This window comes from Hemicordylus capensis, chromosome 2 (genome assembly GCF_027244095.1).
Source record: "Hemicordylus capensis ecotype Gifberg chromosome 2, rHemCap1.1.pri, whole genome shotgun sequence".
Lineage (NCBI taxonomy): Eukaryota > Metazoa > Chordata > Lepidosauria > Squamata > Cordylidae > Hemicordylus > Hemicordylus capensis.
Window position 1 is genome coordinate 175,614,328 of NC_069658.1, and position 24,763 is coordinate 175,639,090.

The following is a 24,763-nucleotide window of genomic DNA, read 5'->3' on the forward strand; positions in this document are numbered from 1 at the left end:
TTTAGACTGTGAGCCCTTTGGGGACAGGGAGCCATCTTGTTTGTTTGTTTATTATTTCTCTGTGTCAACTGCCCTGAGCCATTTTTGGAAGGGCGGTATAGAAATCAGATAGATAGATAGATAGATAGATAGATAGATAGATAGATAGATAGATAGATTTCTCATATTTAAATACAGCTATTTCCTCCCTCACAGTATATCCCCTCAAACAGGCAGTTGTACCTTGTCCCCTGAAAACCCAGCAAACTCCAGAAGTTTCAGGATCCGGGGTGGAAAGAGGGAAAGAGTCTGTGAGGGAAAAGACAAAAACATGGTTGACAATGAATACAATAAATACTGCACAATGGAAATTTATATACCGCTTAAAAAAAAAAAAGTTCCCAAAGCGGTTAACATGGATATAAATAAATAAAAATAAGAATGGCTCCCTGTCCCCAAAGGGCTCACAATCTAAAAAAGAAACACAAGATAGACACCAGCGACAGCCACTGGAGGGATGCTGTGATGGGGATGGATAGGGCCATTGCTCTCCCCCTGCTAAATAAAGAGAACCCCCACTTTTTAAAGTACACCAGTGTAGACAGGTCTTCCCCTGGAACTACCACAGATTAGAGGAAATCCCTTTCTTCCAACATGATCCACCCTGACTCTGATGTCCCTGTTTCAACCCCACTGCCAGCCCCCAAGGAACCCTGAGCTGAAGCCCGTGCCCCTATGCCTCTGGAGGCCACACTCCTGTTCCCGTCAACTGCCTTTCTCCATCAGCCAGTCTCAGAGCAATCATAAAATCAAAACCACTTGTTGCAGAAGTACAATATGCCAACACCCAGGCGCAAATTTTTATGGCCTTATTACAATTGGCTATGAAAGGCACGGAAACATTGAACTTTACTTTAGTCTCAGCAGGACGCTGCAGTTCAGGAAAGCAATTCCAGCTACTTTGCAGCTGCCTTCTCAACCATTAGGTTATTCTTGCCTTCTTTCGGCAATAAAATGCTTGACTTCTGAACCGTTCAGACTGCTAGCACAGAAGAAAATAAACTTCTCCTGCCCACCTCCAATGTGCTCCAATGAATTTTCTGCTGGTGGGGGAAGGGAAGCCCTGGAAGCTGTCCTATACTACTTTGTTGGTGAATTGTGGCCTTACTCTGGGGGAGGAGAAGCGTGCCGTTCTGTTGCCATTGCTAATCTTTGCTTGATTGCTGCAGTATACAAACCTTCCCAATGAATACCGAAGAGCATTCCCATCTTTTTCTAAGGAGATGCCCTGTCCTAATTCTCACCAATGTAGTAAATTTGTTGTCAGGGCTGTACCACTTCAGACTATACTGTAGGTAAGGGCTAACATGAATGAATGTTCATCCATAAAACTACTCCTTGCCACCCTTCCACATAGAAAACTGGCATGTCAGGGAGATGACGAGGCCAAAACCTTCTCCCTGACATAATAGCTTTCTGTGTGCAGAGTTGGGCTTTTTAAATGGATCAGCATGCCTCACCTGCAATATGACACATGTTCACCATCTTTACTGCATTTAACAGCTTGCTTAATAAGCCGAAATTCACCAAGTGCACCTTTCCCCAGAATAGTGTTGTGGTGATAAGGAAAGTTTCACATTCAACTCATCCTCCTTTTGAGGTGGTATGTGGTATGTATCTGGTAGTTGTAAAGCTACCAGCTGATCCCAGTCTAGAAGACTGATCTGGACAGAATGTTCTGAGTGACAGAAAAAGAGCAGAAAAAGAGCTTGTTGGATACTCGAGCTCATCTCTTAGAGGATATTCCATGCTGATTCTGCCATTCCACTGTTGTCCGATGCACTATCATTCATTCCATAACTGGTGCATTGCCTGCACAATATTGTCACATCAGATATTATTTATTATAAGGCTCTGAAACTGAGTAGGCCCTGGACAAAAAATTAACCCAGGCTTACCATCTTAAGTTAAATGATGCATGTTATGCCCCCAATGATGTAAATCAACAGCAGCAAACAAAGAGATCTGAGTTTACATATTATATCACTGCATTAAAATGTATCAATTCACATGTTTGATTATGTGCACAGGGGCAATAAAGTGTCCACATTTGCTGCCACTCTGTTACAATCCATAATTAGATACCAGTGCTTGGGGATGTTTGCATATCCACTCATCAACATGCTTGGGTCACGTGGGATGTGATGGAAGCCAGCTCAGTTCTTCTTCCTATAAAGCAGGGCTGCACAACTTCAGCCCTCCTGCAGATGTTGCACTACAACTCTCATCATCCCGAACTATTGGCCACTGTGGCTGGGGATGATGGGTGTTGTAGTGCAACAACAACAGGAGGGTCAGAGTCGCATAGCCCCTGCTATAAGAGTAGGCTGCTTCCTTTGTGGGGCCAGGCAGCCTTACCCAAGGCTACACTTGGAGACTGCACAGGATCCTCCAATGCAGGCCAGCCACAGAAGGCAACTAGTCCAGGGTCGTCGACTGCCGAGACTAGAAAAGGGACCACTCCTCCAAACACTGTTGCCATTCTCACTTTGCAGAAGGCACCTAAGATGTGAGTAAGTGCGAGGGAACTCCCAGTTCACATGCTTCACCTTTGCCAGGCTAATGGGGCTCACTGAGGAAACCTTACTCAACAGCCCTCAAAATCCTGGAAGCCATATTGCTCGTGCCAGTAGCGGGCTGTAGGGCAAAGAGGAAAGAGCATTTGAGCTCCTTTTCAAGGAAGAAAGTGCCTTGTCCAACTGCGGGCACCTTTCTGCAAGCAATTAAATGCAACCAACATGGGAACTTATGGCAGCCACGGAAAACATTCCTCCAAGTAGCTTACTGTGGGACACAAACCCAAAGAAGAGGCAGCAAATGCCACACTAATTACAGTACCTTAACTGCACAAAATGTATAAGCCACCTCTCAGCACAAGCTGAGTTTCTTACATGCTGAACAATCTGGAAGCAAGACCGATGTGAGATATATTGCAATTAAGTATGACTGCGTATCACCAATGCATCAGAGACAGGGAGTAGACTACCCTAAGTTGAAAATTCTCAAGTGATCACACAGTTTAAGAGCATTGGCTAGTGTAAACCACACTCTGAGGGGTCATTTTCCTGGAGCTGAACCTCCAGACCTATTTCATCACGCGCACGCACACACGCACACACACCAACCTACCTGTTGGGCAAATCTAGCCAAATGGCGTGTTAGATTTCAGACAAAGAGCCATGAAATACTCTAAATCTGAATGTCAGGCCAAGCAATTCAGCAAATTAGAAGCCAGCAGCAAAAGGTGTGAAACTCAGCCCCAGCACTAACTCCTACTGCTTCGACCTTGGCCCTTGCTGCCAAAACTGCATAGCCTACAGAAACCACAACTGGCAGAATTCTCCCCTCTCAGGGAGGATATATTCTTCAGACTTAGCCATTTAAAAAATACAATCTTGGCTCCCTCCCTTGCCTGCCGACTTCCTTCCATCCAATAATTTACAACCCTTCCTGTTCCCAGGCCCTCCATGTAAGTTTTGCCCAGTCCCACATTCTCCTCAGTTCCTGTCTTTTATTCCACCTCCAGCATTCATGGTTTTGCCAAGCCCCTGCTTTTCACAACGCTGCCTGCTTCGTTCCACTCTCTTTAGTTGCCCTGCCGGCCATATAAACATCATAGGCAGTGTGGTGTTTTTAGTTAATCCATTCCTTGATCCAGGCCAGCTTTTGAATGGGGCTTTAGGATTCCAGTCCTGGAATAGAGGCGGGGCTAACCAACAGCCAGCAGCAAGAACACTGAAGGCAGACTGCACTTGCCTCTCTGCACACAAAATCTATTTCATTAAACTATTAATATTCCTGAATCCACTCCACTGCCTTATCCTTGCTTACCACAACTCTTTCCCTTGGAGTCTACAGGCAGCTTCCTTATGCCAAGTCAGGCCCTTGGTCCATCCAGCTCAATATTGTCTATCTTAGGTGGCTTCATGGCCAAGGGTCCTTCCCAGCCCTACCTGGAGATGCTAGGGATTGTTCGTGGGGCATTCTGCATACTAAGGACGAGCTCTACTCTGAGCTATGGGCCTTATCCCCTGTCTCTTGACCAGCCTCCTGACCTTAAGCACAGCGAGACTGCTTCACACCCACCCCTCTGATTGTCCCCCTTGCTGCTATTTTCCTTCTAGCATTAATGCTCCACCTCTTCTTCATTCAAGTTCCCCTGCACCCTTCCTTCAGCATCTGGATGCACTGTCTTTTGCTGCAATTCTTCAGTCCTCAGCCTGCCCTTGTATTAATCCCACCAGAGCAACCATTTCCCCTTCCTTGCAGCTACACTGCAAAGTTCTGAGCTGCCGCCTCACCTGAGGCAGAGTCACAGGCTTCACCACCACAATCACGTAATGGGGTTTTGCTTCATGTGCACACCCACTGTGCCTGAGTGGGAAGAAGGCAGGCCCCACCATTGCTGAAAAACAGTGGCAAGTCAGAAGAAACCTGGCTCCCCTCCGAAACCTGGCAGAAGAAGAGGATTGCACATGGGCAGTACCCCAATATTGCCAAAGAACATCCCCAAGTGCAGAGGGTGGTTTGCAGGCAAACGTCTGCAGCTGGGCAGGGAATGTGCCTGGTTGAAGGCAGGTGGAAAATGGCCTCAGAGGACACATGTTCTGTGGCACACATCCTTCAAGCCCAACTCCACCCACCCCGCTCAGGGGATTATTTTGATTGTGAGAGGGACTTTCCGTTTTCAGCTTAAAGATCATGCTTGCATGCAGAAGGTTCCAAGTTCCCTCCTTGGCATCTCCAAGATAGGGATGAGAGAGGCTCCTGCCTGCAGCCTTGGAGAAGCCGCTGCCAGTCTGTGAAGACAATACTGAGCTAGATGGACCAATGGTCCGTCTCAGTATATGGCAGCTTCCTATGATCCTAGGGATGAGAACTGGACTTTGAGGGCATGTGCCTTATGAGCCCATTTCTCCGCTTTTTTCACTTATGACATTCACAGGTCCAGACTTGCACAAGACAGATTCTAGACTATTATCAAAAGTTCAAAACCTGAGCCATTTTGGAAAGGTGGTGTAGAAATCAGATAGATAGATAGATAGATAGATAGATAGATAGATAGATAGATAGATAGATAGATAGATAGAATAAAATAAAACATCCCTGAAGCTGCCAAGTCTCAAGTTGTAACATGAATATCAGCCACACATTTCCTGACACATCAATCTGTTTGCAACAAGAGTGGTTCAAGATTACGCTGGAACTAAATAATTGGATGCTATGAATGTTCCTATTAGAGAGATGAATAATAGATTTCACTACAGGGAATTCTTAGATACAATGTGGGATGCCGAGGCAGATAGACCAATTGTACAACTAGTTGATCTAGGTAAATATATTCGATCTACACACAAATCAATGGATATAGAACTTCGAATCCAGAATAGTCTCCATCCATTTTTTCTGTATGGGTTACTTAGTCTTCCAGAGTAATGAAACTAGAACAAAACTTTGCTTGCTGCTTTGGGTGCAACTGTTTCTCTCTCCAAAAAGTAGGGGACAGGGACAATCCAGAATTAGAGACAATTGGCAAACTTGGAAGTAAACTCCAGGGAGGCTCCTCATAGCGGCACCCCACTGTCTTAAGCCCACTCAAATGGATGCAGGCCCACTATGGGGAACCTTGAGAGCAGGACATAGGAGCAAGGGAGAAGTAGCCTACTCTAAGCATGCCGGACTCCAGGACTGGCAGATGATTCTACCTTAAGTACAGCTTAAGGTACAGCTTAGTACAGCTGTTCTTCTCTGCACTGCTGCTGAAGACTGTTCCATTCCTTCTCAGCCTCTGCATTCGCAAATGACTTAGACAAGGACATCACGAGGCCCCCGTGTCCTCTCCTCCTGGGGAAGCTCTCTGCCCTGGGAGACCCTGCCCTTCCTTCCCAACATTCAGAAGAAACAAGACTGAAGAACACCAGCAGACAGCTGGATAACTCTGTGCCTGCACCAGAACTCACCAAGTTGAAGGCACCAATGCCCAGCGCAATCCCCCCCTCTAGATGGGCACGAGCAGAGCTTGCTGGTAACTGATTGGGTTGGATGAAACTGTTGAGGTCCCTGCAAACATAAGATTTAAGAAAGCTCACATATTAGCCCATAGCATCCACACCCATCCAGAGCTAGAAACACAACCCAGAAAGCCTAGTTTTTTACCGTGTTTCTTGCCTTCTGGCTTCACAATTCTGAATTGTTTTACTGCTAAGACCAGATACTGTATACAGTACAAATGTATTGGAAACACAATTCTCATCAAGGCACTGAATACACTGCTGTTAAGGCAAACATGGACTAGGTTCTGTATTCAAACCTCCAGCCCAGAAAAGGCGAGTGCTTGTTCAGGAAGGCGAGCAACCAGGTCCTGGATTGCCACCAAGTTTGTTATTGCTTTCCCCTGGATTTTCATGCATCTTGCTTCCAGCTGCTTTAAAGTTCCTAGCAGGAAGTGGGAAAGAAGGTGTGTACCACACACTGAGGTCAGATCTCAGGGCTGGTGGCAGCATCTCTGCCCACTGCAAATCAGGCAACAGACAAGCCAACAGCAATGGCTTTCCTCTTCTCTCTTCCAGGTTACATGCAGCTTCTCATGACCACTTCTGGGGGAAAATTTATGGGCTATAGCTAGGAATCACATGTTTAAATGCTCCCCCATTTAAATGCTTCCAGCACATTGAAAACTATACTCAGGAAGGAAAGTCTATGCAAAAATCTCCTGGATATGCTAGCATGCCATGGTTGGATGGAGTCATAGCTCAATGGTAGAGCATCTGCTTTGCATGCAAAAGATCCCGGGTTCCCTCCCAGGCATCTCCAGGTAGGGCTGGGAAAGACTCCTGCTGGAAACCTTGGGGAAGCAGCTGCCAGTCTGTGCAGAGAATACGAGCAAGATGGACCAATAGGGTAAGACAGCTTCTTATGTTCCATTCCACACACAGGGAGCCTTGAAATACAGAAAACATCCTAACGTTGCGCTCCCCCACCTGCAGCCTGAAATGGTACGCCCCAGGGACACTATATCATCCAGTTTATCTGCATATGCAGACTGGTCCAGAGGCTTTCCCATTCCAGAATTTGGGATGGAATTCAGGAATCCTGGTTCTTCTTCCTCTCCTGTCCTTCACTAGTGCCACCTCTCACCCCTAGCCTTGTGCTGCCTGTGATTAACCCCTGCTCCATTGTTCCAGCCCCATTAGTTGCCAACACCACTCACCTGTAGATGAGGTAGCTGCTACGCACCTTGATCCCCCCTTTTATGAAATTCACCATATTTTCATCCTGCAAGAAGAGAGCACATTAAAAAGCCCCTACACAAGAAGTGTCACTCAGCCCAGTGTATCTAAGCGAAGCCCTTTTTGGTGCAGGTGTGTGGGTCACAAGCTCTAACTTGTTCCTTGCCTCTCTGCAGGATCCATGGTTGGCAGAGCTGTTTGGGGGTGGGCTGCAACACCACATCCCTCCTGCAGGAAGGAAAAACTCTCTCTGGGTCTGCTTTTAGCCCAATCTTCTCCTTCCTTGAAACTTTGCGCCTGGCCGCCAAGTGTCTTATACCCTCCTGCCAGCGAGTTCATCCCCATAGTCTGAAAACTGTCACCAGAACCGAACAGAATTCACTACTTGTGCCCCACAAGGGAGAGGAGGAGGCCCTCTTACCTGGAGGAAGGTGAGGGCTGCCCGGTGCAATAAGCATTCTGCGTAGCACACTTCAGCATGCTGCTCCTCTGTAACATGAGGAGGACAGATTCAGGGAGGCTGCACGTCATTCCTGACCACATTTCCCACACTTCCACCAGCCAGCCATCACCCAGCAGCCCACGCCTGTGCACCTCCCTCCACCCAGCAAGGGGAAATGCCTTGCAATGGCCTTCAGGTATTGTGGCTGGGGATGATGGGAGTTGTAGTTCAACAACACCTGGGGATCCAAGGTTGGGAACTCTGGGATAGGCAGAGGAGAGAACCCAATGGTCCTGCCTCCAGCTTCCTTTGCTGTAACTGCTCTCACCCTCAGTACAGGCATCTCCACCTGACCGACTGGAGAAGTTGCCGGCTGCAATGCTTTTCCTCCGAAACCTACCAAGGAATCAAAAGGAAGGGCTCAGTTGGGGTCGTCCCTTCTACAGCCTGAGCACATGCCCCTAGGGAACTGTGCATTATGTACCATACCACCAGCACTGAGCACTCCTCTACACACACCCTACCCACAAAATGTCCATGCTTTCCTCACCCTCCCCAGTAATCTTTTTGATCCCACCTTCAAATCTGCTCCAAAACAAAAGAATGAAGGATTTCCTCAATCGATTTCCTAATTGATTTGATGTTTTAAATGATTTTAATTGTAAACTGCCCAAAGATGCAAGTTTTGGGTGGTATAGAAATATTTTAAATAAATAAAAATAAAAATAAACAGTGCAGCTCAATAAGTTGTTGTGCTCCCACCCGCCACCGCCACTCCACGAGGATAGAGGGAGGATCTCCTTCGGTCCAGGAAGCAACGGAAGAGTAGAATTAAAACCCACACCTGGGTGAGAAGGCAAAAAGAGAGAACAAAGTACTTGCCACAAGTGAGGTACATCCAGCATGCATCCAGGTCATGCTTTGAGGGGTAGCATTCCTTAATTAGAAGTGGGACACCCACTAATGGCCTTTTCCTGGTCCTAAATGGTCAGTCGTTGCCACCACTCCTTAGCAGGGTCCCACACTATAGCTACTGAAGCAAGCCCTACTTCTTTGCCCAACCCCAAATAGTCGTCCTGACCAATCCCTACCTCTGGCAGATCTCCTGTGCTTCTTTCATGGTGTGCCCAGCATGGACAATGTCCTCATGTTCAAAGGTCATCATGGCTTGCATCTCCAGGATGGTGGCATAGATCAAGGCATGGTACATGCTCTCTTTGGCCCTGCCAAAAGGATCAATAGCAGTATGTGGCAAAAGGAAACTGCTGTCACTGCTCCACCACACCCCCACAGCTGTGGCTAAAAGCAAAACCATCTCAGTGGAGGTGACAGCACTGTGTTCTGCGCCGTCTGCTTCAGCTTTCTCAGCTTTCGCCCCATTGAGAGGCTCTAAGGAATGGCTGTGGCGGGGGAGCCCTTTGAACTTCACCCAAATGCAACCAATTCCAAGCTCTAAAACAAATACCAGAGAAAACTGATATAATATTCCTGATGGCAGTTCATAAAGCTGTAAAAGGGGAAGGCTTACATCTGAAGACTTTGAAATGTTCTCAAACTAAAGATCTCCTGGCTGAAGCCAGATAACCCAGTCACCAGCTGAGTTAAACCCAGATTCAAACCAGCTTCGTTGCATTTAAATTACTGGCTAAAATCTTCAACCTATCCAAGAACAATAGTCTGCTTTTCATTGTATGGCGTCAAAAGGGAGCCTCTCCAATCTAATGAGGGGTCTTAGCAACCTTCTAAAATGACATCCCCCTGCTTTCAGGTAAAATAAGAGTTCTCTCTTTCCTTTATTTTCCATTCCCCGCTTTCTGCTGCTTTTCTTCCTGTGCTTTTGCCAGCAGCCACCCACTCACAAGGAAGATTTAGCACTTATGAGCATTTATTTTCTAACTTATGCATGCATGCACACACACACAAGAGAGGGTAATTCCATCTCCTAGTCTGCACAGTATCCAAGACATTTGCAGATTGCTCTTCCTAAACACAAAACAATTTGCATGAGAATGAAGCAATATTTAACATCAGATATAAAAATATTAATACCTATTCTGATTCAGCTAACGGCATTCCAAAACTCCACAGCCTACCAATAAGAGCTACTCCCCATGGCCATGATATTCACCTTCACTGCCAAAGGCCTTGCACAACAGAGGAGTTTTGCAGCTCTTCCCGAACATCAAGGAGCAGAACATGTGTCAGTCCAAATATTTCCATTGCCTACTATGAGCGCTGAATTTTTCTCCATTTTGCTTTGTTTTCCGTTTCAGATGCCCATCGTATAATCCTCCCTACACACACCCCTATTAAACCGCATAACTGAACATTCCACCTCCTTTACAAAGGGCTCTCCTTTCCAGAACTAGATGTTCCAGGGAGCTGCACAGCTGCTGTCACACATCTCTCTCCTCTCACATTTTGCATTAACAAGATATTACTGGGAGAGATGGGATAATGTCACCACACAAGCACGTATAGGGCAGCCATTAAAGTAGAGTAAGGCCACAGAAGCAGGGTGTAGCAAGGTTGGAGCAGGCCTTGGGACAAAATGAAGATGGACCCCTCCCCATCTTCTTGTTTGGAGAGGCAGGGGGAGGGAGCTGTGGAGTTTTTGTTTAATCCATTTGTTGATCCAGGCCAGCTTTTGAATGGGGCTTTAGTTACTTCTATTCCAGTCCTGGAGTAGAGGCGAGGCTAACAAACAGCCAGCAGCAAGAGCACGGAAAAGCAGTCTGCACTCACCTCTCTGTACATAGTATCTATTTCATTAAACTTAATAGTTCAATGAAATAGATACTATGTACAGAGAGGTGAGTGCAGACTGCTTTTCCGTGCTCTTGCTGCTGGCCTATTCCCAATTCCACTCCACTGCCTTGTCCTTGCATACCACAACTCTTTCCCTTGGATTCTACAGGAGCAAAGAACAAGCTGTTGCTCAGTAGACCCTCCTCTCCCTTAGGGGGACACAATTATGGTTTTGTTGTTGTTATTGTTGTTATTATTTATTATTATTTATTCGATTTCTATATTGCCCTTCCAAAAATGGCTCAGGGCAGTTTACACAGAGAAATAATAAATAAATAAAATGGATTCCTGTCCCCAAAGGGCTCACAATCTAAAAGAAACATGACAGACACCAGCAACAGTTGCTGGGGTGGATAGGGCCAGTTACTCTCCCCCTGCTAAATAAAGAGAATCATCATGTTAAAAGGTGCCTTTTTGCCAAGTTAGCAGGCAAAGTTATGTGCCTGCATGGACATTTGCAGCATTGGGTTGCTGCTTCTGGTGATAGCTGCATGTCTCCTGTAATTTATAGTTCCAGGCAACGTCTACCTTGAGATACCAGAACAAGCATAGTTCCTCCAGTCTATTTTTAATTACCACATAGCATGCAGATATGCCATTTTTAAGATGCTGCAACTGATTTGCTAGTGGGGTTCACTTGCTGGATTCCTGGGTACTACTTCTGGCTGCAAATTCTCAGCCCCCACCAAGTAAAGCTAATTATAAAAACCTAGGAAAGGAAGCTATTCTTGCCTTGTATAGTAGGACTCTGATTAAAGGAATCCGTGCTCTATGCAAGTGATCTAGGGAGGCTGTGAGCCTGCAGATGGGGAAACTATCTTTCTTTGTAGACTCCTGATAAACTTCATTAGCTTTCTTTCTTTGTGTTAAAACAAGCCTCTAGTCTTCATGATTCTTGATGAAAAAACTGGAAGAGAGTCAAGTCTTGGCCAAAGAGTTTTAAACATTAATATCGAAATCCATCTTTCCGTGGCCTTTCCAGTTCTGCCCCCATTAAGGCACTTAGAACTTCCCCCACCTACCTGGGCTGTAGCATCTCCAGGCTCTCACTGAACTGGTTGCACAAGAAGCAGTTCAGTGCCTCTGTGCACTCGGCCAGGGCAGTCTCCAGGGAGCTGCTGAAGAGAAGGAAGGCACAGAAGAAGAGCTGGGTTAACTTAACAAGGCACAGCCCCAAAGGCCTTTCCCCAAATCTGGCAACAGCCAGCCATCAGAGGAGCCAAGCCATCCCTAATGGAGAGAGGGGACTTGGGGAATGTGGGTTAGGATGTATGTATCTACAGTCTAAGGTCCAGAGGCAACAGTCATGTTTAACATCAGCCACTAACACCGCTATTGATGAGCAGCGTTTTAAAGTATGCCAGCACTCCAGCCATTAAGAGTCAGCCTCCTTCTGGAAACTGCTCAGAGTTACAAGGATTGAGAGTCTCCAGCGGAAGGGAGCTCTGGAGCAGCCCCTGGACACTTGATGAGCAGTGGCACAGTCTGGGCAACACCTGCAACTGATCTTACCTATCCCATTGGAACAGAGAATTCCACCACCCAGAGATGTAGGGTTTGGGGTGGTATATAAATATGTTACACAAATAAATAAAATAAATAGAAGGGAACAGACAGTTTCTGAAGTGTGCTGGGACCATGGTTTCTAGGCTTTATAGGTCAAAACCAGCACCTTGGATGGTGCCCATAAGCAGCAAGAAGAAGCAGATGAGAGCTGGTCTTGTGGTAGCAAGCATGCATGGGCGTAATGGGGGGGGGGCAGCAAGGGCACCTGCCCTAGGTGCCACTGAGGGGGAGCGCCATGCCAGTGCCTCCCTCCCCCCCATTGCCCACCTGCCCAGCCCCAGGGTCCCTCAGCCACTTGCCGTCCTGCTTGCCTTGCCCTCTGGCCTAGGATCCGTCTGCAAACTGCAGAGCTCTTCTCTCCCCGCCTCTCAGATGATCAGCGGGTGGGCAGGGCTTACAGAGAGGCCTCTGTGCAGGCCTCCCTGAAGTCTGAACCCCAAGCAAGCAAGGAGGCAGGCAAGGCAGGCAGAGCTCTCTGCACCAGACCCTCTGCCCAGACCATCCAGCACAGCTTTTGCCAGGTAGAATGGTAATTTCTTCTTGTGGTTACACCCCCCGCCCATCCATATAGGAATCTGCTTGCCATAGGGCTTTGATATGGGGTGTGTGGGGGAGACTGAGAAGCCTCTGAATATTTAATTTAAAACAGATTGGAAAATTTGCTGGCTTTAAAAACAAAAACTATCTAAAAAGGCCTGTAAGTGGCTTGTTTCATGGCAGAAAATTACAAAAACTTCTGGAACAATATTATATTCATTCATTCATTCATTCATTCATTTATAAATGCACTTATGTTCAAGTTCTTTTGCAACCCAGAAGGTCTGAGTGAGAACTGTGAAGCATGTGTTGTGCTTTTAATTTTATTTTTCTTGTGTGTGAACTGCTCCCCAATAACTCACAGGGACTTCAGGGTAAATCTGGCCAACATGTGAATGCAGCACCTCCATTCCAGAGGAGATGTGTGTTAAAGGGCTTTAAAAGCCCTGTGTGAAAAACCTCCTGGAATCAAACTTTACTGAATTTGTTCAGAATTCTGAGAAAACATACATAGGCTCACACTCCTTGGTTGAAAGTCTCCTTCGCTAATCTGCAGCGAGGGGGCCATTTTAATAATTAGTGTTTCTAGTGTGTTCTAGGCATTAAAAGTGGCACAAATATATAGTACTCAATGTATATCACTCTATATTGTGAAGTGTGCATGTGTGTATTCAGTGAAATGTATTTCCAGGCAGCATACTTATTTTGAAATATCAGACTTAAATCCTTGGGGGCCTGGGATGTGTGGAGGCGCTGGACTTTGAGGGGCTGGGGGCCCATTTTAAAATCTTGTCTCTGGGCCCATTCCAACCTTGCTATGCCCCTAGTGGAATAGATACATACTAGCTGACCCGAGTGCCGCCGCCGCGGCCGGGCCGAGTGCCGCGGCCGGGCTGCCCCCGCCCCGCCGCAACACCACAACCACGCTGTCGGGTGGGCTGGGGCCCGCCGCCACCTGGCCCGCCGCAGCGGCCGGGCCGCCCCCACCCCGCCACACCACCACTACCTTGCTGTTGGGCGGGCCAGGCCGCCCCCGCCGCCTCACATCTGCGGCCGGGATGGGGCCCGCCGCGGCCTGGCCCAGCGGTGCGGCCAGGCCCGCCGCCTCGCCTCCGCAGCCGGGCCCGCCTGGCTCCCTGGCCATGGCCGCCACCGCAGCTGGGCCGAGTGCGGCGGCGGCAGCCGCCCTGCGGGGGCCGAGTGCAGCCACCACCTGCTGGGCCGAGTTCAGCCGCCGCCGCCGCCGCCGCGCTTCCGCAGCCGGGCCCGGCCCGGCCAGTCCCGCCGCCTCATGTCCGTGGCCGGGCCAGGCCCAGCCAGTCCCGCCGCCTCACGTCTGTGGCCGGGCCAGGCCCGCCAGCTCGCCTCCGCCGCCGGGCCCGGCCAGGCCTGCCGCCTCGCATCCGCGGCCAGGCCCACCTGGCTCCCCGGCCATGGCCGCCGCCGTTCTCCTGGGTGCGCCAGGACCGATCAGGCGCCCCAGCAGCCCAGCCAATCAGCTGGGCTGCCGGGACGCATTTCTCCTGGGCACACCCAGGAGAAATATATATATAGATGTCTTGATTACTACACATGGGTTTCTGCACAACACCTGCACAGAAGAAACTTCCATGTAGAAAATGTGTCTTTTGCAAACTGACCCTGAATTTTCCATCCATGACTGGGATATCTGAGAGTCAGAGTCAATAATAAAAGAACAGCACACTGCTTGTGACAGGAAGGGGCAGATTACAATGATTTCTTAGTCTGGCAGGGGCTGGTTTTGGCCCTGGCAGAACTTGGCTGTCTGCACCTGTTGCAAATTCCTCTGTCTAGTGTGGCAAACTAATGTATCCTCCTCCCTCCTGGTGTCAAAGTAAGCACTAGAATGGTGAATGCACATATACCCCATCATGAGCCAACAGTCATTACAAGACAAAGGCTGGCAGGAATCATTCACTGGTTTATAGACTCCCTCTGCCCCGCCACCTTCTTCTTCCCCTATTTTGCTAATGGCTATTTGGGCAGGTGATCATCTAGGACAAAGTCATGTTTTTTTAATAAGCATGAGGTGAGACAAAGAAAATGACACTTGGAATCCTCACATAACTCCTGACTGTTGTTCTAAGTCTTTAACAGAGATGGCTCATGTTTTCAGGTTTTGATCAACAACCATGTCTAGATGGTACAGTGTTCCTTTTAACAGGGATTTCCAGATATTGTTTACTACAAGTCCCATTATCCCTGTTTGGATAGGGGTGCAATTTCAGTGCTTGCCCTAGGCACTATTTTCCCTAAATATGCCTCTGCAAGCATGACTTGTCCCCTTAGCTAAGCAGGGTCTGCCCTGGTTGCATATGAAAGGAAGACTAGAAGTGGCAGCACTGTAAGGTATTCCCCTTAGGGGGTGGAGCTGCTCTGGGAAGAGCAGAAGGTTCCAAGTTCCCTTCCTGGCTTCTCCAAGATAGGGCTGAGAGAGATTCCTGCCTGCCACCTTGGAGAAGCTGCTGCCAGTCTGTGAAGACAATACTGAGCTAGATGGACCTATAGTCTGACTCACTATATGGCAGCTTCCTGTGTTCCTATTGTTCCTAAGCAGAGTAATCTGAACTGTAATTTTAACCATAAATGAGGCTGCAAGTTGAGAACAAGCTTGGCATTTGGAAGCATCTCTAGCTGTCCTTTTTGTCTGGTCCAGGTCTTGCAGATTCTGCACTTACCCAAAGTTTGGGCATGTTTAGGAGTTGAAAAGGGGCAAATCAATGGAAGCTGAATGCAGACAAGATAGAGATAATGATAGATGCTTGCCAGGCTATATGACCTAGGGAATAGGGACACCCATTATAGATCTGAGTTAAGGTTCCCTGGCCTCTGTCATGCTTGCAACTTTGGGATTCAGGCAAACCATTTATTGTTTGGCAAGCCATCTGAAGTGTACCGACTGTACTCAAGGAGATTATCTGGGAAACATAAATGAAGGTCCCAATTTGTAGCATGCTATGAGAAAACAGAACTCTATCACAAAGGCAGTTAGCAGAGAAGCCTGTAGTACTGAAGAAAGGAAATAATTTTCCCTGGCAAAAAGCAATGCTCAGAAAATTCAGCTGTGGATGGGCAATGGCAGGCAAAACAATACAAATTTAAACTTTGGGTGTTATGCTTGTCCTTTGGATAAAAGTCATTTGCAACAGCATTTACAGTGCCAAAGGCCATTTCCCCAATTAAACATTATTTTTGCTTATGTTTAACTCCACACTACTAAGCTCAAAAGGGACAAGTAATATTTCCTCAGCTAATTCATCCCCAGATTTACCCTGTGAGGGCCCAGGGTTAGTTTCACAACTGGGGAAATAGTGACTTGCTTGAGAATTAAACAAAGTATGCATTTCTCCTCTGCATCCTGCCATATGCTTTCAAAGAAACGCCCCAAGCCTCACTGCTTCCCTCCTATTGAGGCAACAAGGAAAGGCCCTCTCTTTCTATTTGCCAAAGTAACCTGTTGGCGAACATGCTTGCTCTTCCTGCGAGCACATAGCTCCCAAGTTAGAACACTAAGTAAACACAGGCTTGGCAAGGCCTTTGCCAGCACATCCACCCCACCTTGTTCAAACAGGACGGATTCTTAAAGCCACAAAAGGTGATCTTCCCTTCCTGGCACACTAGGAGGCTGTTCTCAGGCACAGCCTAACCCAGGCTAGTGATGCCCGGCCGGGGTTAGGAAGCACGTGAGAATTGTCAGGATCGGGCCCAATCCCAGCAGGCCAACACCACCTAGCCCGGCTTTTTAGCTTGGCTGCTGCTAGCCAAGGTTAAGGGAATGAGAGCTTCCTTCACCTGAGATTGCTACTTGTGTGCAAGCCGAGCTGCTTCAAGCCCAGCCACACACAGAGACAGGCACTTAGAGTGCCCATCTCTTGGGAGAATCTCCCAATGCATCACATGTGTCACACAGTGCATTATGGGATCTCCGGAGGCTGGGACAACGAGTCCTGGCCTCTGCTGAACCGTGCTGCTCCTGGCAGTGCTTGTCGTGTGGGCACGCAACTTGTGCCCCTTTGGGGCTGTGTGTGAGCAGTCATCTGGGGAAAGGTAGGTTGAACCCTAACTTCCTGCCTGACTGCCCGTGTGGTCGTATACGTAGCCCCTAGGTGGTCTTCTGATGCCAGGTGGGGAATAGATCTTTATACCTGCAAGTGCATGATCTAACTCCAAGCTATAGGTCCTAAATTCAATTTCTATCCTCTCCAATTAGAGGATCTCAAGCATAGGATTCTGGGCAGCAATGTTTTGACTGTGCAAGCCACCTACAGTCCCTTGGAATTCCCTTGGAACACTGCAGAGGGTTCTGCTCTTGGACTGTGGATGAGGATCCAGGACCAGTTCTCATTTCAACTAACAGGACTGGGAAAGGACTTTATTTGTGACCAACAGAAACCCCCACAAGGTCTCACTAGTTGTCATAAGAGATGTACATATCAGGTGATGATATGATGTACATATCAGGTGGTATTAAAATATGATAGACAGACAAACGGACAGTTAGATAAGCCACCCTGACCAATATGTAGCAGCAAATTACACCTCCATGTCCTTTATCTGAACCTCTCTTAATCCTCTCTCAAACTTTGCCATGTGAAAGCTACCACAGAGCTCCCAAGTTCAGTCTTGTGGAAAGTCAAGGTAAAGTGTGCGTGCCATCAAGTTGATTTCGACTCCTGGTGCCCACAAAGCCCTGTGGTTTTCTTTGGTAGAATACAGGAGGGGTTTACCATTGCCTCCTCCCACACAGTCTGAGATGATGCATTTCAGTATCTTCCTATATCGCTGCTGCCCAATACAGGTGTTTCCCATAGTCTGGGAAACATACCAGGCAGGGATTCGAACTGGCAACCTTCTGCTTGTTAGTCAAACATTCCCCCACTTAAGAGTCACTTAAGGTGACTCTTGTGGAAGAGACCCCTGCAAATCTCACTTGAAACAAATGGAAATTGTACAGGATCAGTGACTGGTGGATTGTGCCTAGAGATGGAAGATCTAGGTGTTGAAAACACCACCAGCTATGGCTTGGGGCACAGTACACCACCCAGAGAGAGAAAGTGTACCAGAGGGTGGGACGGCAATTGTTTCCATTCCATGCTTGACTTGTGAACTTCCTTGGAGCATCCAACTAGTTGCTAACAGAGAGTATTTAGACTAGATAGACTTTTGGTGTGACCCATCATAAGAATGATCTTGCTGGGTCAGACTAAAGAGCCCCTCAACTAGCATTCTGCCTCCAACAGCATCAGGACAGATGCCTCTGGGTGTTCATATGCAGAGCATGAAGGCATATGCCTGTTGTCTGTCCCCACAAGAGCTGCTATTCACAGATATGTTGGCTCTGTACAAGTAAGTTCCATTTAGCTATCATACTTAATATCCACCTATAGGCCTACATGTTTAACCAAAGGCAGACAGCAATGGTGTCCAAGGAAATATTTTGCCTCTCCCATCTTTACTCTCCCTGGTTAATGCTTTTTGTCTCTAGCACCAGCACAAGTCCCCATCTGGGGCACTTCAGCTGGGCAAGGCAAGCAGGGAGCAATTACAAGCATCTCAGTGTGTCAAAGTTGAAATTAGATAGGGGCGGTCAGATAATTCTCATTTATACTTTAACCAGACATTTCAGCAACCAAATTCTGCATTTTAAAATTTGACATTCAGATTGTAGATGTTGATACGCAGGTTTTAAGCTGAATATACTTTTTGTTCTTTACTGGATTTCTGCTTTGGATGCAGATGTGCAAAGAATACTCCAATGTTGATGACAAGGTTAAAGGGGGGGGGAGTTGTTGGTGTTTTTTTTTTAATTAAAATACATCTGATTTCTTCCATTTTCAAACTAAAATGTTACTAGGAAGCATTTGTATTTCGGGGGTCGATTTTTCCTGAAAAATGCAGTTACTCTGGTGACGATCTTTCTGCAGGACCTGCTTGGTGTGCCTATATTGTAACTAAATCTGAACTCTGTTAGATTTGCAGACCAGCCGTTACTCAGAGCCTCCAACTATTTCACACCAACCCCCACGCCCAAGTCCTGTGTAAGCTCCACTTTTCCTTGGCCCTGGCTCAAGCGACCCCCTCCCAGCCAGGTCAAGGCTTTCTTTCCTAGACGCTCCTCCTTTGGAGCACCGGGGAACAGGTCGAGGCGGCCCACGGGTGGCTGCTGGCAGCGGGAGAGCAAAGGCGCTCAAGCGGTGGCAGAGCAGCGGGTGGGGAGAGCATGACGAAGCGGCAGCATTCAGAGCCCGAGGGGGCTCGAGCAGCAGGCAGGCCTTCCCAAGAACCCTCCGGAGAAAGAAGGGCGCCCCCGGCCTTGCCCCAAAGCCCCAGCCAGGCACTCCTGCAGGCCGCCCCCGCTCGCGGTCCCACCTGGCTCAGCTGCTACCATTTTGCCATCCTTGCGGCAGATCCACCACCTGCCTGGTCAGCCGAAACCGTGAGGGGCGGGGAGGTGGACAGGCAGGAAAGACCCGGAAATCTCCCTTCATCCCTCCTGTCTGGTGCTGGGGAGATCCGCCTCGCTGCCCGAAGCGGCGGCGGCGGCTCCTCTGCTGGCCAAGCAAGCCCCCTCCCCGCCTTCCTAGCAGTGACTCTGCATTGCAGGTACCTGGAGTGAGAGAGACCCAAACTCTGCCCCGATCAGTGTGAGAGAGAGAGAGAGAGAGACGCGAGGGAGGGAGGGGGGAGGACGAATTAAAACAGAAGAAGCGAGGAGGAGGAGGAGGAGGAGGAAGAGGAGAAGGAGAAGAGAAAGGCAGGAACTCCGAACTCCCTCCCCACCCACGAGCACGGCTGCCAATAGGTCCAGCTGCTGCCCTGTTCGCTCGCCTCCTTACCTGCTGCTGCTGCTGCTGCTACCCTCCAAGGCCATGCTGGAAGCGATCACGGCAGCCGGGAAGCACTAGCAGCGGCGGCGGCCCCTGAGGAATGTGCGGCGACACGACGCAGGCGAGGCGGCTGGGCTGGCTGGACTCCACCCCGCAGGTGGCTCAGTCACGGGCCCCCACCTGGGCTGTGCTGCGCAGGTGGCACCTCGCTCGCTCGCTCCCTCCTCTCCCCCCGCCGCCGCCCGCCGCCGCCGCGCTCCGTCCGCCGCCCTAGCTACTCTGTGCGCGATCCTCGCCTTTCCTCTCTCGAGGAGTCGCCTCGTGGATTTCGAGGAGGAATCTTCACCACCGTGACACGCGTCCTCCCTAACGAGGCGTCTCTCCGTTCTCCGCAGGCGCTGCCATCTGCTTTCTTGCTTCCTCCTTCTCCTCCTCCTGCCCCAGGCTCCTGTGTTTGATTACACAGCTGGCAGGCTGGCAGACACTCAACAGGTCAAGCGCTTCCCAACGCCGTTTCCCCCCTGCTAAACGAGCAGAGGCACCTTTTTAAAGTGGTGATTCTCCTTACTGAGCAGGGGTAGAGCAACTGGCCTTATCCAGCCCCAGCACAGCATCCCTCCAGTGGTGGTTGCTGGTGTCTGTTTCTTTTTAGATTTTGAGCCCTTTGGGGACAGGGATCAAGCTTTATTTTTTATTTCTGTATGTAAACTGCTTTGGGAACTTTTGTTGGCATATTCCTCTTCTGTCTGTAGTTAGAACAAGCCTCACGGGCTTCATGGTTCTTCCTGGCCTGCAGCTGTTTAACTCATAGAGGGGCTTGCCACGGGGGTGGGGGAGAGAAGGGAGGTAACCCTTCGCCCAGTGCCTCCACTCCTCATACCAACACGATCTGAATGGTATCTTAGGAGTGCACAGAGCACCTCACATATACTATCTTCTTGAAATCCTTACAACAACCCTATAAGTTAGTATTCTCCCAGAATGCAGAGCGGGAGGCTGACTTATCAAAGAAACTTCGTGAGTTTCTGGCAGAAGCAAGATTATAAGCAGGGATGGGCTCCATGTTTCATCACTCAGTTTTGTAGGTAGCACAAGGTGGCTTTTATGAGGTCCCACCAACCTGGTCAGAGATCTCGTCTCTCATCCTTAACTCTGAGCTCCAGAGATTATCTGTACTGAGGCCTACTTGCACCCGTACTGACTTGTCTCCAAAACAGTGCTCTTCACTGTAAAGCCCGAGGGCCAGTGGAAGCCCCTCATCAACCCTAGGAGTCGCATCCTGACTAATTGTTTACTGGGCCCTTGTGAAGCTTCAGCCACAGCGGAAGACTCTGCATAGTCACCCTGGCACCATGCAGAAGTGACCTTTCTCACTATGTAGCACTGCACATTACCCTGCATGGGGTGTGGGTGGGGAATCCTTTATGGCAGGCCTGCTCAACTTCGGCCCTCCTGCAGATGTTGGCCTACAATTCCCATAATCCCTGGCTATTGGCCACTGTGGCTGGGGATTATGGGAGTTGTAGTCCAAAAACAGCTGGGGGGCCTAAGTTGAGCAGGCCTGCTTTATGGGAATTGGAATCCTTTATGGGAAATCCTGGAAGGCACACAGAGAGTGCTGGGAAGTGGAGCCCTTCCCAGCACTTTCCCAATGGAGTTCTTAGGGCTCCCTCTCGCTTAAAGGGTCCTCCCTGCACTGAGAAAAGTATAGTACAGTACAAAGGTCAGCACTGTGGTATATAGTTCTCCTATTGAAGGGTTTTGGTTTTGCCCAAGTGCCCCCCACTTGATACATAGTGGTGATCACTACTCTAAAGTGATTTGTGAAAGAGAGCAATGCATTTCTACATTCCCAGAGAAGGTTTGGTTAGGGGAAAGGGCGGGTGGGAGAGGGAAGCCATCAGACTGGCTTTAGTTGCTCTGCCACAGAGGCAGAAGAATCTGTGTACACAGCCCACATTAAGCACATCAGAGAACCCACTTTCCATGGAGGGCTGCCACTGTCAGTGCAATAAAAGTCTCGTCTGGCTTCCAAAAGAAATATCAGCTTCTTCCTTGAGGTAAATTTCATGAGCAGAAAGGGGATCTTCATTCGCTATCTGCCAAGAACAGGGTGGCTTGACTGTTGTCGGTAATCTATTCTGCACTAAATGTGGCCAAACCTGCTCTCTGTGAACGCTCACAGCTCTGGAGAGTGGGCAGATGGTATGGGGAAGTCCACAGGCTAACGGCCATTTTAAAAAATCTTGTTAACTTTTGAAGAATAGCAGCTCTTTGCTCTGATGCAAGGTGGCTAACGGCCATTTAAAAAAATCTTGTTAACTTTTGAAGAATAGCAGCTCTTTGCTCTGATGCAAGGTGGCCATTGCTCAACCTTTAAAGCAGATGGCACTAGTCTACAAAAGGAGGTTGAACTTATAGATAGCATGGGCCTTCATTCAAACCTGATTATAGACTAAGTAACTCACTTAGCAAGCCACTCGGATCCTCCTTCTTCCCCTTCTGCATAAAATGGGAACTAGAATCACCTAGTCAACAATAACAGGAAAAAAATAAAGAGTTTGCAAAGAGCTCAGAGCATGAAATGTTGTGTTACGGGAAGTTTCCACATCCTGTATAAGAAATGTAAGTTTAACATCAGGGTAGTAAGTAATTACAGAATCTCTGACGTTCTTGGTACCATACACAACGAGTTTGCAGACCCAAAGGATGTAGTATCTTAGATGATTTAGCAGCTAAAATCTTATATCCTAAATACAAACCAGATATTATTACAAATAACGAGAGGGGTAGATAAGGTGTGGGAGTTTGGATGCCAAAGTGACTAATTACTTAGGAGTAAAAGAAAGTGGATAAAGTCCATATATATTTTAAACCTAGACTTATTCCTTTTTCTTTGTGAACTGCTTTGATAACTTATTTTGTTGAAAAGCAATATAAATATTCTTAATAATTCTGGAATAGGGACTTTTAATTGGGATCAAATGTTGGTGTCTATTTATTATAAGATACAGTAGATAATTATTGCTTTATGGACATTGTGAAGATTATAGTCGCTCTCTTTCATATATACATGATGAACAAGTTAATGAAGCAAGTAATAGAAGTTTCCAAACTTGTAGGCTTCCTATACAACTGGATTCCCCCCCTAAAATTTTCATCTATGATGTTGTATGTGAGATATTCTCTGCCTGCTCAAATATACTTTAAAGGGATCTTCAGATATTTTATACCTATATTTGACATACAGAATACTCAATGGCATGCAATTTTAGTATTTGATATCTGCAGTTGATATGTAATGGCATTGCACACAGCAAGTTTCAGGCAGTCTATATTCAGGGGAAACATGCCAAGGAGTCTTCTGCATTACAGAGGATTCAGGGCAAATTTCAGTGCACACTCAATTTACAGGGGCCAGTTTTGCATCTCACTGTCACCCACCATGAACTGAGAGAGCCCCCTAAAACCATGCAACAGTCCCAAGACTGCACATCAGGACAGCCAAGCTGTCTCTTGCTGTTCTTTTTGCTGAGGAATTCAAATAAGCCTCCAAAGAACCCAATATTCTCCAGAAGATAATGTGACAATATAATGATATAGCTTATTTAGAAGTATTTTATAATTGGCACACAATAGTATGCAATAGCCAACATGTAACTTCTAATTTGATAACTTGCAATGGTAGTTAGTCTTTGACAGCTAATGAGATTTCATTATTTGAAGTCTACCAAAATCAAAACAAAGCATGCTAAAAATTTTAAAGCATTTGAGTTTAAATGTTCACTCATAATGCAAACTTGAATGTTGCTTCAGAATTTCTCATTAAAAAATTAATAGTGAAATTAGAAAGTTTAACATGAATATTTGCACTCTATTCTTCTCCCTTGTGTGTTCACTGAACAACATCCAGACTGTTAGTCATAATGACTAAGTTCCATTGAATCCCCAGACTATGGGAAACACTTATATCGGGCAGCAGCAAGATAGGAAGGTGCTGAAAGGCATAATCTCATCCTGTGTGGGAGATGGCAATGGTAAACCCCTCCTGTATTCTACCAAGAAAACCACATGGCTCTGTGGTTGCCAGGAGTTGACACCAACTCAATGGCACAATCTTTCCTTTCCATTGAAATTAATGGGACTTAATAGTCATAACTAATTTGTCTCATTGGTTTCAGCAGAGCTTAGTCATGACTAACTAGTTTAGAGAACTGTAAACACTTGTGCTTCCAATCCTGGATCAGGTGAATGTCCACAATGAGGAATTCTTAAGACTCTACAACCTACCTCAGGAAAGTAGGGTTGCCTATGAGCAGAAACATTGCTAGGCCATTCGCACCAAACACCAGAGTACATTGCAAACAGGTTGCAATACTTCTCTTCAGACTTAAAACTTTTTTCTGCCAGCAACCACGTCTCATTCACTTCCAAGGTTTAAAATCAAACCATCAGCCTGAGGAAAAAATGTTGCAAATCTTTGCCCAAAAATGAAGCTAACTCCAAATGAGCAAAACAGGTGGCTAGGGTCTCATCCAGTGGTGCAGTTGCCAATTCAGAAGTGCTGGCGCCCTCCATGACTGCCATGGCCATGCCTACTCCCAACAGCCAGAGAAGCTGAGAAGTGCCGGCACTCCATCCCTGCGTGTCCCCCCTCCACTGCACCCCTGGTCTCACCTCAGAGAAAAGCATTCCAGCAGCAGTCATGCTCCCTCCATTTAAATGGGGGCATCTCTACTGAATTCCAGTATTCAAGTTTTACAGAACAGTTAAGAGGCATTACCTCAAGGGATAATTGCTTGCAGGTTCCTGTCATGGCATTTCCACAACAGCCAAGGCCCCAGTTGGTTTATCCTCACAGCAGCAGTCTGGCCTCTACATTGACACCAGCTGTGTCTCAAGAGGCAGTTCCTTAGCAACCAAAGCTAAGAGTATTCCAGGGGTGTCCCCTCCTGCCATCCATCTCCAGGGGAGCTGCACTATGGGGAGGTCTGCCTCTTTTGTCACTCATCTGCTTGATTTGATGACAAACATCCCCAAGGCATTTTGGAGAGAAGCCTGTCCCTTATGGGGATCAGGATCGTTCTGCAGAAAGCAAGATCATTCTTGCAGAAGAGCTGATAAAGGGCCATCCACACAGTGAAAAGTGAGACAAAGAACCAGGATCCCAAGGCACAGACATGAAGTCCTGTTCTTTTTAGGTCTGTCCAGGAGCTTCTATGGCAAAGCCAGCCAGCCTTGCTGTAAGCAGCTGCCACCAGAGCGTCTAATAATCTTGGCTTGTGTGGGCTTCA

At 47.7% G+C, this 24,763-nt stretch overlaps 1 protein-coding gene across 6 annotated transcripts in view; it reads right to left on the reverse strand.

The window, feature by feature from the left end:
- LOC128342947 (tetratricopeptide repeat protein 39A-like) overlaps nucleotides 1–24,267 on the reverse strand; it is a 42,889-nt gene extending 18,622 nt beyond the window's left edge. Inside the window, exons 1-8 of one of the 6 annotated variants that reach the window (XM_053291189.1) lie at nucleotides 24,253–24,267; nucleotides 11,541–11,636; nucleotides 8,802–8,933; nucleotides 7,949–8,106; nucleotides 7,690–7,757; nucleotides 7,250–7,314; nucleotides 6,000–6,099; nucleotides 223–288 (exon numbers count right to left, since the gene is read on the reverse strand). In XM_053291189.1, the coding sequence (XP_053147164.1) occupies nucleotides 223–288; nucleotides 6,000–6,099; nucleotides 7,250–7,314; nucleotides 7,690–7,757; nucleotides 7,949–8,106; nucleotides 8,802–8,933; nucleotides 11,541–11,554 (603 nt within the window). In that variant the 5' untranslated portion in view covers nucleotides 11,555–11,636; nucleotides 24,253–24,267. Of the gene's footprint in view, nucleotides 1–222; nucleotides 289–5,999; nucleotides 6,100–7,249; nucleotides 7,315–7,689; nucleotides 7,758–7,948; nucleotides 8,107–8,801; nucleotides 8,934–11,540; nucleotides 11,637–19,478; nucleotides 20,062–24,146; nucleotides 24,168–24,252 lie in introns of those variants that run through there. The other 5 variants (XM_053291188.1, XM_053291185.1, XM_053291184.1 and 2 more) reach the window with 5 other exon arrangements.
- Nucleotides 24,268–24,763: the final 496 nt, after the last annotated feature.